General features: G+C 39.4%; 1 protein-coding gene across 5 annotated transcripts in view; it reads left to right on the top strand.

The window, feature by feature from the left end:
• Positions 1–13,050, top strand: part of LOC144598767 (protein FAM53A-like) — a 90,933-nt gene that overhangs the window by 15,022 nt on the left and 62,861 nt on the right. For 4 of the 5 annotated variants that reach the window (XM_078409165.1, XM_078409173.1, XM_078409180.1 and 1 more), the window contains exon 2: positions 3,606–3,859. The exons of the other annotated variant lie outside the window; for it this stretch is intronic. In XM_078409165.1, the coding sequence (XP_078265291.1) occupies positions 3,707–3,859 (153 nt within the window). In that variant the 5' untranslated portion in view covers positions 3,606–3,706. The remainder of the gene's footprint in view (positions 1–3,605; positions 3,860–13,050) is intronic. 5 annotated transcript variants of the gene reach the window in all.

Genomic DNA, 13,050 nt, shown 5'->3' with positions numbered 1-13,050 from the left:
CCTTTGGCCATTCAAGCTGTTGCACAGGATGCTTCTGAAGTTGGCTGAATATCCATTTATTAATTTTTGTGATCTGTTGATGACTGAGTGAAATTGATATAAAGGTGAGCCTTGAGGACACTTGCTTTCATAGCCTTTCCATGTTTTTTAAATTGAGCTGTGGCAGGCCATTTCAAGCTCATTTTACCCTGATAGAATATTTTCCATCACTTCATCGCTTCGAAACAGCAAAATAGGTACAAAAATGTGGATTTGCATGATTGGAATCCTTGACAACTAGTTGGGTTTCCCCTGGGTTTTAAGATTAATCGATTTATAACTGAATAATCTTAAAATCCAGGGACAACTTAACTGAGCAAAAAATCAGATAGTCAAACCATTTCAAAAGCGGGTTAGCCGAATATTTCACCCACCACTTATTTAATTACTTTTTAAAGAAATCCTCTCTGGTCTCAAGTTTGTGCTCCTTTGTGAATATCAATTCTAACCATTAGAAACCTGTCATTATCTAAAGCTTTGTTTGACTAGTTTTGCCTATTCCAACTTTTGTCTTGTCTTCGCATCCCTTTCAACCAAAATTAACCTATTGGTTTTACACTGTGCACTAGTTGCTAGGACAAATCAGAGACTCTAATCAGCAATTAAATCACCAATAGTTTTTAGTAACCAGATGCATTGCTTGCCATTCAGATTCTCACTATAGGTCTACCTTAATAAGGCCAAGATGACACTTAATTCTTGGAAATTATCTTGCTGTACTTTTGTATTCTTGGCTAGTCATGTCATCATGACTATTTGAGACTTTCACAGCTCAGCATGGACGCCAGTGGTTGAAGAGATTATCTTTCAGTTCTTCACTTTTCTCTTCGGCTATTTCTGACTCTTTGATCTTCATCGATTAATTCAGATTGCTGTAGCAAATAGTTTTATACGATAGACATCTGCCATCTTAAATAAAAGTGAAGCACCTCAAGTCTTCATTTTCAATCTGTAGTTAAGAAGGCAAACTTTGTCACAGCACAGTTCATGTTTCAATCGTGTTCATTGTGTTTTGTAAAGTTTGTGTTAATCTGCCATTAAATTTCATAATTTATTTCCTTTCATCTGCCACTTCTGTTGACATTTGCAAGCAATAAAGTTTAATCTTGCTTACACATTTGCTCGCCTTGAGCAGGATTTCATTGAAGAGTTTTGATCATTTTGGATGTTAAAAATGTGGACTCGAACATAATTTTAGGACTGGCTGTGGCTGGCTAGGCTTGTGTTTATTGTCTATTGTGAGTGGCCTTAGAGTGGGTTTGCTTGGTGATTTTAGAGCAGTTAAGAATTGTGAATAAAATGGAATAGCATCTAGGCTGTAATAGGACAGACAATTTTCTTTCCTGAGGACCATTATTGCACCATTTTGGTTTTTACTGTCTTGTGATTGCATCCTGATCTGCGATTCCTGCTGTCTTATTTGTAAATATAAATTGTGATTTGAGGTACATTTTGGGGTTTTACTTTTGGAATATAAATTAACCTTTGAGTAGCATATCCATTACATCCCAGTATTGATGCATCTGCAAACACTGTTTGAAATGATTTGGTACTCATTTTCCTGGCTAATTTTGTAGGCTTTATCTGCCATATTGATTGGACCCCTTTGTTTTCTGTGCAATTGAGCCCTTCATTCCCACAGTTCTCATTACCTGGAGCTTCCCATGGATTATTATATGTCTATTTTGATGGACTGCATTCTCATGCTTTAGGATTTATTTTTCAAAGGTATTCTTGAATTCTAATACAAGAATGATTATTCTTTACGACACTGTGCACCTGTGGGTGCATATCATGAATATATGAAATTTAACTAACATTCCCATTAATCTAGCTATACCACAAGCTGCTCACACAACGGATATAGGCAATTTAATTTAAATTTTATTCAGTGAGGTGCATTGCTGTATGGAGAGAAAATGTTCCACTATTGTCTAGTTTGGCTGAAATGTGGCTTTGGATCTTCAGCGTAATAGCCTGCAAGACTTTCACTTTTATCAAAATAGCCATGTATTTTTAAAATGCAAAAACAAAATTGACCTGGTTATTGGCATGGGTACTAAATCTAGAGTTGGCAAAGTTTCTCAACCTAGATGACCTTGCAAAGTCCTTCATAGCATCTAGGAATTGGTGTCTTTATTAGGAAAGCAGTTCTACAGAATAGTTGGTGAATGGCCTGATGTCATCTTTCCACATCCTTAATGACTGCAGGGCTCCGAGCATGAGTGGCTAAGAATGAGCATTTAACTGATTTCAGCCAGAAATGTTGAATGGGACGACCCATCTTCCTCTTCAAATCCCCACCATCACAGAAGCCAGTATTTTAGTTCAATGGTTCAATTAATGGTACTTTATTGTCACATGTACCTAGGTACAGAGAAATTATTTTGCATACAGTTCAGTAAAAAGTTAAAAAAATGAATTTCACTATGCATTATTCCACGTGTTGGAAAGAAATAGCTGAGAACATGACAGGGCAGCACTTTTGACATTCCAGAATTAACAGTACCTGAAGTCAAGTGGTTCTAGCACTGTTATTACATTGTCATCAACAACCAGCAGATGTGGTACATCTGTCTACGAAAGGCATATCACATCCAGTCCACATAATTGCCGTCTCTTTGTTAATGATAAGGTGTTGGCAAGTGTCATCAAGTGGCACTTAATCACCAACACTCATTGTGTTTTGCCAGGGCAAATTGAATCTTGATCTCATTAAACTCATGGACCAAACATGGGTCATAAACCTGATTTTCAGAAGTGCGCGAGAGTAACACTCGACTGAATGAGACATCAACAAACTTTGCTAAAACAGAAAAAGTAGTTGGAGTTGTTCCTTGCACAAAAAAGGGATGTTTCTGTTTGTTAGAGATGCTCCATCAATTAGTTTCCGTCTGTCATATGATCAGAAGTGAGGTATGTTTGTCGCCAATCTCACAATGTTCACTTTTAATCATAGCTCCTCTGCAAAACCCATCTGTGCTTACAAACAGCTAGGCCTGGGGTAGATACAGGACCAAGCTGAAATAGATCTCCTGAATAAGAGTTCATTGTCAGCAATGCATTTGTCTCATGGGTTTTGAGGAGTAGGGGCTTCCAGTGTACGTGTAGGGAAATATGTTTGACAACCACGTGATAAGATAATCTGGGATGGTAGAAATTACTTTCACTGCCAAAGTATTTTGTGAACTAAGGTTTTGTTTTCAAGGTTACAACTTTGACAGCATCATTAGATGCAGGTATAATTTTGTCATTTACCTACTTTGGTTGGAGCCATATGGGCATGCCTTAATAAAACCAATTCCAAGCAAAGTATTTAGAATTAAAATTTCCAATATTGTGTGGGCATCACTAATTGATGAGCAGTTATTTATTAATGAGGAATGAGCACGTTCCACCCAGTCATTTTAATCAAGACGAGCACCAAATTAAATGTTGACAGTGTTTAGTAAAATTTTAGTAAAGTTTCAACAATACTTTATTTTTTATTGCTTTTCATTTAAATTTACTATGAATGCATTTGGCAACAAAAATTTTATATTCTTGTTGCATTTGTAATTTGACAGGTAATTGAATGTACTGAAGGTTATATTGGTTCGTGAAAGCTGCAGCTGCCATGGAGGCCTATGAATAAGAACAGGGATGCAGTGCGACAACCAGGGAGTGCATGGGGAATATTGACACAGTACATAAAAAGCCTCCAATGCTTGCCAGTGTGAGCAGTGGAAAAGAGACAACTACCATGGTAACACTAATCACAGAAAAGTTGCAGAACCAAAGCCTGCAGGATATGACGAGCCAAGCCTACGGCATTAATCTGGTAAGAGTTTCAAAAATCTTTCTCGGATAACTAGCTGTGATTCGTGCAATTTAACATATCCTTTGTGCTAATTCTGGTTGCTCTCGTCTTTCATCAGGAAAAGCTTACCAAGGGACTTTGAATTACCAATTGTATTAGCACTTCCATTGCTGAGTTTAACATCTGTCCCTTGAATAAGAGTCCCGATAGTCTGCTCGCTTTTATCATGTTTCCATTTTGGAAGGGCAGACAATTGCATTGGAATGTTCCATCTAATAGTGTGACTAGTTGGGGATCAGAACTTCTGACATTTGAGGTTTAGATTTTCATGTGGAGATATTTTATGAATGATAACTCTTTCCATTTTACACAGGTTGGCAATGAAGCCTTAAGGAATATGAAATGTTCATTGAAAAATTTAAGAGAGATGCACAATCTTGATCTGGATAAATTGGGGGGAAAAAAGGCTATTTTCTTAGCTTTTTTTTTAATAAAGAATTAAGGACAGATTTAAGTTTGGGGCAGGAATATTGGTGTGAGATTAGAATATGAGAACTTTTTGAATGACTGATTGCAGGAATGAAGCAGGAAAAGCATTTGACTGGATGGTTCCACTTGGGCTCCTGTGACATTATGACTCTTGAGTAGATCACCGGGTGGCGTCATCAGCGATGGCAGTCTCGCCTACAGTTTGTCTGTCTTTTCGCCTTTTTTGTTATTTTTAGTGTGTTTTTAAAAGTATGTGTTAATGTTCTCTGGTTTGTTCTATGTAGTGGGGGGGGGGGGGGGTCGAGGGAAACTTTTTCCAATCTCTTATCTTGCCGGAGATGCGATATTTTACCAGATCGTATCTCCGGTTGCTCTGCGGCCTAACATCATGGAGCTGGCGACCTTGCTGGAGACTGACGGTGAGCCCCACCGTGGGGCCATGGACTTGCCATTGGAGCCTGCGATCCCTTGCCTGGGATCGACGCTCCAACCGCGGCCTGCGGATTTCAACATCGAGGAGCTTGCAGTCTCGGGTAGAGACTGATGTCAGGAAGCTCCAAGCCGCAGGAGGTTCTGCTCTGCTATTCGATAACACCATGGTTGATCTTGTTCTTCACAAGTTTCCTACCTGATCCTCGCATCCCTTGATTGACTCTGTACCCACGATCACCAATTTTAATAGCTAAGCACATAAAACCTTCTTGCGTAAAGCATCCAAAGGTTTCACAGTTTTGCATAAATAAATTTCTCCTTGTCGCAATCTTTAATGCCAACCTCTTCTCCCAAAGCTTTTGTCTAGAGTCTTAGATTCACAACCAGTGGTAAAATAATCTTAATATTTGTGTTTTGACAAACAATATTTTGGAATATTGGATCTTTCGAAACCCATCATAAGCCTCCTGCGTCTATTTTGCATGATCTCTCTCTGATCCAGGTAACATGTGTGGCTTTGTAGGGAGTTGATGGGAATGAAGGGAAGATGTGGTTAATTGTGGGTACCAGTAGTCAGTGTGCACGGGTGGGCTGAAGGGCCTGTCTCCATGCTGTATGAATCTGATTCTTTAAAGTCCTGATTTTTTAAAAATTGGCTTTGTCCTGCCATCTAGAGTTTTGTAGCTTTCAAAGATTCTTAATTTGTTGTTAGGTCTTGTGCTTTATAAGCTTTTACCTATTTGCCAAAAATAATTTCTTTCCAATGGAACTAGGCTGTCTGTGCACTGCTTCTGTCAGTACCATTAAGTAAGAATTTGATCCATTTTATCTCCTACCTGACAGAAATGCATACCTTTTGCTTAAACTGACTAAGCTTGCTAGTCACAGAATTCAAAGCAAGACGTGAACCTGTAGCCATGCTGTGTCAGTTGATGCTTGTAAATGTTTTAATGGGAGATTAACTTTTAATCAGAAAAGTTTATCAGGGTGCTATCCTGAAAACTGGGAGTGGTAGGTTATTGACATTCTTATTTACTGGATATACTGATAACTTTTAAAGAAGGTCAAAAATGTACCTTTGTTTTATTGCCTTTGAAGGTAGTATCCATGCTGAGATAATCATTTAATTAAAAAAAGGGAAGGTCTATTGATTGTCGAGTTAACATTTGACATCTTCACATGGGTAGTGCACATCAGGGAATCCACTAAAGGTTAAATATTCACAGATATTTGATCACATTTCTTTACCTAAATTATTGACTTGAATTTAATGGTTTGCAGTGGATGAGTGGCACTTGTTGCTCATTGTATTTATAACTGCCCACAAACTTCTGGCAGGTTCTGAGGTTTTGAGTTTAACTAAACAATAATTCACTTTCAGGAAATTCTATGTGAACCAAGCAAGGTGCATCTCTTCAACCATTCAGATTTACGAATCCTCTGAGATTAGTGTCCGAACCAGAAGCGAGGCAAAATAATTAATTTAAAGTAAAATCACAGAACCAAGAAAAATGAGATTGAGAGAGGTGTATGAGCCAAAGATAAAAGTAATCGAAGATTAATTCTAGATTTAAAGATCCAGCAGTAATAAATATCCAAAAGAATAAACGACGCACTGGAAAAGCAATTTTTCATTGCTAGAAGTCAATTTTGGTTGTAAACATGACTTGCCATTTAAATTTTTTAAATTTGTGAACCGACTAGGCCTAACATTTTCTTTACCATTTAGGGATATCTAATGAGTAATGCCCTTCATGCACTTTAATGAAAAAAATCGAATTCTTAATTTGTGTTTAACTGTGCATGTGCTGAACACTTTATTCCACAATAACAGGATGTAGAGGCCACTGATGATGTTCGTACCACAAAATCATGTTAAGTTGGTAAACACAAAATAGCTTGAGGAATGTGAAAGCATGTTTGTCACTTCATTGTATTATATTACATATTAAGGAAGACACAATTCTCTTCCAAACACTTTCAAGGCTGATCTTTGGTGTTCCTGCTATTCAAGGCCAACCCTATTACTATATTTTCACTACTTATGAGAAAAGAATTGGTTTTATATTTAATTTATTATATCATTAGTGCCACAATACTTTTGAAATGTATTGGCTTTTATGCAAGCAAACATTGCAGAGGTTTGTCCTGTACTATTTTCAGTGTGATTTTTTTCCCGCAATAGTGTAACTATCTATACAAGGGCACTCGGTGGCGCAGCGGTGGAGTTGCTGCCTTACAATGCCAGAGACCCGAATTCAATCATGACTATGGGTGCTTGTCTGTATGGAGTTTGTACTTTCTCCCCGTGTCCTGCATCTGGGAGCTCCGGTTTCTTCCCACACTCCAAAGACGTACAGGTTTGTAGGCTGATAGGCTTGGTATAATTATAAATTGTCCCTAGTGTGTGTAGGATAGTGTTAATGTGCAGGGATTGCTGGTCAGCACAGATGTGGTGGGCCAAAGGGCTTGTTTCCGCACTGTATCTCCAAACTAAACACATTTAGTGTTGGGATAAAAATTCCATTCTCTGTCCTTAAGCTAATGTGATGGTACTTGTGGGCTGTTTTATTTTACTAGCTAATTGCATTGTGCTGTGTGGAAACGATGTGTCTTTATTATGAACCAAACTATCAAGTGGAACATACAAGGTTTGTCTGTGGGCTATTTGTTTATCAGTTTTGTGTGCATGTGTGCAGAATTGCTTCCTCAGCTTGATCTGCAGTGGCTTTTGAATCTACAGCCTTTTGATTTAACACGTTCCATTGAATGCAAGTGTGTATATATAGCTTTGTTTTTTTTGGTGGCACATGTAGATTGAACAAGTACTGATTCCTGTCATTAATCTCAAGGGAAGCTGCTTTGATCATGCCTTATCTGAAGGAATGACACTACATAATGAGTATAGGATTGTAAATGTCAAACGATCAGATTAATATATCATTATCTGTTTGCTCTTGGGAGTAAAGGCATTGCATGGCAGAAGATTGTACTGTTCACGCAGCAATGAATATTGGTGCAATATGGGATTTTCCTATGGGGTTGGGTCTTGTTGATATTGAAAAAGAGTGCATTATACTGTACAGAGGAACATTGCAACATTATCATGTCTGTTGTAATTTGGAATCCTAGTGTCTAATTATCACACAGCAAGATCCCATAAGTACCCCCCTCCCCACCCTTCTTATCTAAGCAACCTTCTCCCTTCTCCCCCACTGAAAGAAGTCGTCTTCGTCACCAGATCCTTTCCCCTCCATTTCTCTGATACTACATTTCACGTCCCACCATCCTTATTAGATTCTACAATTTACACCCTTTTGTCTTCTCCACCTATCACCTCCAGTCTTAATTGGTATCTCCACACTTCTCTACCCCACCTGACTTGCCTGACTCCTTTCTCCCACCTGTATCATCCCTTCCTTATCTGGATCCACCTATCACTTGTCAGCTCTTGACCCACCCTTTTCCCCCTTGCCATTTTCTGCAGCTATCTCTCGTCTAATAGATCAGTCTGAAAGGCCCTGATCCAAAACGTCATTTATTTCCCTCCACAGATGCTCATTGACCAGCTGAGCTCATCCTGCCCTTCGTTCCTTTGCCCGCAAAGAACCATCTGGCATTGACTGGATAATCTGTATGATCACTTGAACATACTGCTCAGAATATCAAAGATGTTTAATGCTATGAATATCACTTTTTTTGCTTCAAATTGCAAATCATACTGACTTGGAAGCATAATCATGGTTTGTTCATGGTTGCAGATTATAACAAGTATAACAGGTATAACAGAGCTTTATTTGTCGTTCGGTACCGAAGTACCGAATGAAACTACATAGCAGATTATAACAAGTATAACAGGTATAACAGAGCTTTATTTGTCGTTCGGTACCGAAGTACCGAATGAAACTACATAGAAAAAAAAAGAACACAAGACACATAACCCCAACACAAACGTCCATCACAGTGACTCCAAACACCCCCTCACTGTGATGGAGGCAACAAAACTTCCACTCTCTTCCCCACGCCCACGGACAGACAGCTCGTCCCCGACCGACCCGCACAGTCCCCGCACTGGGCGCTGAAACGTCCCGCGGCCGAACCGGGCGATGAAAGGCCCGCGACCAAGCCTTGCGCAGCTAAGTCCCGTGGTCGAGCCGCACCGGGCGATGTCAAGTCCGCAGTCGAGCCGCACCAGCAATGAAAAGCCCCGCAGTCGAGCTGCACCGGGCGATGTTAAGCCCCGCAGCCGAGCTGCACCGGGTGATGTTAAGCCCCGCAGCCGAGCTGCACCGGGCACTGTTAAGTCCAGCGGCCAAGCCGCACCGGGATGTAAAGTCCAGCGGCCAAGCCGCACCGGGATGTAAAGTCCAGCGGCCAAGCCGCACCGGGATGTAAAGTCCAGCGGCCAAGCCGCACCGGGATGTAAAGTCCAGCGGCCAAGCCGCACCGGGATGTAAAGTCCAGCGGCCGAGCCGCAGCGGGCGATGTTAGGCCCCGCAGCCGAGCCGCACCCTGCGCCGTGAGGAAGAGAAAAGTTCCCCCCCCCCCCCCCCCCACACCCACCCACACCACCACCCCCTCCCACACATACACAACCAAAAAAATAGATATAAAAACCATCCCAACACCGACACACAACAAAAAAAAAGACGGACAGACTGCTAGTCAGCCGCTGCCGTTAGGGGATACCTTCATGGGGATACCGTCTACACTTAGAGTAGTTGAAGATATCGGTGGAACGTAATCTCACTGGTAATAAGAAAACAATGTACTTTTTTCTGGCTGTTTACTATTAGTTTGCTGATCCTCTGCCCTTGCTAAGATCTATCCTCAGTCTTGTGCCCTTCCTTATCTTGGGCAGTAATCTTTATATTCCACTTATCAAATGACCTTTTGAATTGCATATTTCCACTATTGATTCCCTTCTATTTGCCCTGGCCATTCCACTTTCTGAATTTGTCAAACTTGATTTCCTTTCCATACAATTACTTAGAGCTGATATGCATTTATAATTTTCTGCTGCTATATATTAATAATGGATTCCAGTAATGAAATATGTCTGGTTCACTGGCCTAGATTATCTCCCTCCCTCCTTATCGAATAAGGCTTTTATTTTTGTTGTTCCACTGGGATCTTTTCAAAATGTTGGGAATTTTGAAAGGTCATGACCAATACAGAGTAAATCTGCAGTTACCTTGAAACTTTTCAATTGAGCTAATCAGATTCATCCTTTGTCAAATTAGTTTTTTCTCTTGAGTAAATTGTTTTGTCTGTGAATTACATCTTTTATGAAGTAAGAAGCTGAATTTAAGAAATCTAGAGTACTTTTCAGATGGGGGTTGGTGTTGAGCATTTTCTGAAGTGTTAATTCAGTTGACTGCATCATTTCTACGTGGTCATTTACTGCAAATGCGGACTGTGAAATGTAGTGCATATGAACAGGGTGGAAGTTAGAAACTTGGCTTTTAGGGTTTTGACATTTTGACGTTGCCACACAACCATCGCCTTGACTGAAGTAGACAGATAATGTGTTGTTGGGTTGTGGAAATTGAGGGTGTTCAGAAGATTGAGCACTTGTGAAAAGTTTGCTTGCTTTGCTTTAAAAGCAGATAGCTATATTAATGCGACCATAGAGATTCAGTTGAATTTTCAAAATATTTTCTTCCTCAATATTGGAATTTGCCCAAAGCATTTTTGACAGTGGTCCATTGATTTGTTGATGTGAAAGCCGTCTTGGCTGTTGTTGTTAAAATTCTAAGATGTTGAGTTTGGCCACTGGGCACGTTCATTTGCTTGCTCAGTTAAAAAAAAAATGGTGAGTTCGAGGAGCTGAATCTATTGAATCACCTTTCACCCTTTTTGATTAAAGAGGAAAACTATTCCATGAACAAGGAGACCACTTCCAAATATTGCAGTATAAACCAGTTTTCCTTGTCTACCCTTGCCTCCAGCTTGCTTTTCAAGGTTTCGGGTCTTTTTAGATTTTGTCAAATTTCTGTTCTCTGCCTGTCCGTGGGTGCGAGGGAAAGAGAGGGGAAGTTTTGTTGCCTCCTTCACAGTGAGGGGGTGTTTGGAGTCACTGTGATGGATGTTTGTGTTGGGGTCGGGTGTCCTGTGTTCTTTTCTTTTGTGACTGCTGAAATTTCGTTCGGTGTTGTGCCGAATGACAATAAAGTGTTGTTATGTTATGTTATATTATATGTTATGTTATCTATTTTAATCTGTTTCCAGAAAAGTGCCCTAAAGAAGGTTGGCAATTGCTCCTTGTATAACAAATCGTTTCCCTTTTGTTTACATTGCATTTTTTTCAGTTGCACATCCAGAGTCAAGGTTAGATTTGCTTCCCTAAAGCTGGCAGCTAGGTTTTTGAAAGGACCATTAATTTAAAAAAGCTGTTTCCATTGCTTTTTGGCTCCGTATGCCTAATATGCTTCAATCCCCTTTACTTAAACTCATTCAATCATAAATCACACAGTGCGGACTGATAAACGGCTGCCAGATAAAATTACGCTTTTTAGCTGGTTTACTTTCTCAAGCTTATTTCAATGTTTTATTTTCCAAAAGAAATTTGGCATTAATTTTGACTTGGCACCCAAAATATTTAAAATCTCATAGCACATTCTTGTTTAGACTTACCACAAATACAATATGTAATCTTCCATAACTATCTGCACCAGAGTGAATAATACTAAACTTTTAGTAAGATAATTTGTAGGGATGTCGGTGTTATGGGGAGAAGGCAGGAGAATGGGGTTATGTGGGAGAGATAGATCAGCCATGATTGAATGGTGGAGAAGACTTGATGGTCCGAATGGCCCAATTCTGCTCCTTTTACCGTTGAACATATGACATATAATGAGACTTAATGTCCAATGTTACGTGCGGAAAAATTGGCTGTGACTTGCAAACCCATCTTTCGAGAAGAACATCCAGGTTTCATTCTGCTCAAGTGGGAATTTCATCTTTAAAATTACATTCCCAGCAACAAATGTAAAAACCTCCGAGGATTTTACTGGCGCCCAGAACTTAAAATATTAGTCCAAGAAATACTGGTAGTGTGATCATGGGTTTGCTCAGAATTTACAGTATGTTGTTAAATCTCTTGAAGCTTGTAAAATACTCTCGTGGAGGTTGACTATTTTTCACTAAGGTTGAATTGAAGAGTTTAGCTGGACACCAATTCTACTTTTAAAGAGACTACTTTTCCCTTTTGTAATATCGCTGGTTATTGATTTTTTTTTTCCCTAAACTATTGGACTATCTGGAGTTTAAGGCGATTCTTGAGCTTTGCAAAACTAGGTTTTTCCGCCTCTTGACAATGCAATTAGCGTCTGTCATAAACAATTTTCTTTTGACACCTGCCATTCTGTAAAAGAGCCGAACATTGTTCTATGCAATGCATCTGCTTCGGGTTGGTTTTTGACAAGTTTTAACTGTAGCTCTGTAGGGAATTGCAAGAAATCATATGTTTAATTGCATGCCATTCAATTAAGTGTTTAGGAATTGGTACTTAAATTAGTTAATTAGAAGTTACTACCCATGGCAAAATTTGTTATTTAGAGCAGTCACCGATTCAGGCAAACTGATATTCCTGAGCTTCTGAAAGATTCTTATCTATTTTGTTGTATTCCTGCAAACACTCACCTCATGTTATTGATAATCAGAGATTTTAAATAGTATGACTACTGTTCAGTAACTGTATCCAGAATTGTTCAGATGCCTTCTCCCACATTTGAAGAATATTAAACCTCAATTTACATTACATTTGTCTTGGGGTTCAAATGAAGCTGTGTTGGCCTAAAGCATTAGCTGTCTCTCTCCGCACATGATGTGATTGCTGAGTTTTTCCATGATTTGCTGCCTTTATTTCTAATAATACAATGCCAACAGTATTTTAGTTTTATCATCTAGGTTCTTTCCTAACATGGATCCAGGAACCACGAGTTAAGAATCATGTGTTTTGAACTTTGCACTGCCAAAATTTTGATTTCTTGAAATTCAGTATTCCAGCCTTTGTTTTCTCTCCCACTACTTTGTAAAGGTCCCAGAGACCTTTGATTCTTGATTGTGCTGCTTTTATACCCGGTGTACCTATAGAGAAACCCCAGAATTATGCTTAGCTTATTAACCCTTTTTTCCAACCTGCCCTGTCGCTTTCAATGATTCGTGCACATGTAACTCCAGGTCACTTTGCTCTTGCACCTCTTCGAGAATGTGTCTTTAATTATACGTTGCCTTTCATTCTTTCTATCAAGACGCAAACCTTTACATTTATCTACGTTAAAGCATCT

The sequence above is a fragment of the Rhinoraja longicauda genome, chromosome 1, assembly GCF_053455715.1.
Source record: "Rhinoraja longicauda isolate Sanriku21f chromosome 1, sRhiLon1.1, whole genome shotgun sequence".
Lineage (NCBI taxonomy): Eukaryota > Metazoa > Chordata > Chondrichthyes > Rajiformes > Arhynchobatidae > Rhinoraja > Rhinoraja longicauda.
The sequence above is the reverse complement of the archived record's forward strand: the minus strand, read 5'-3'. Positions and strand labels throughout refer to the sequence as shown.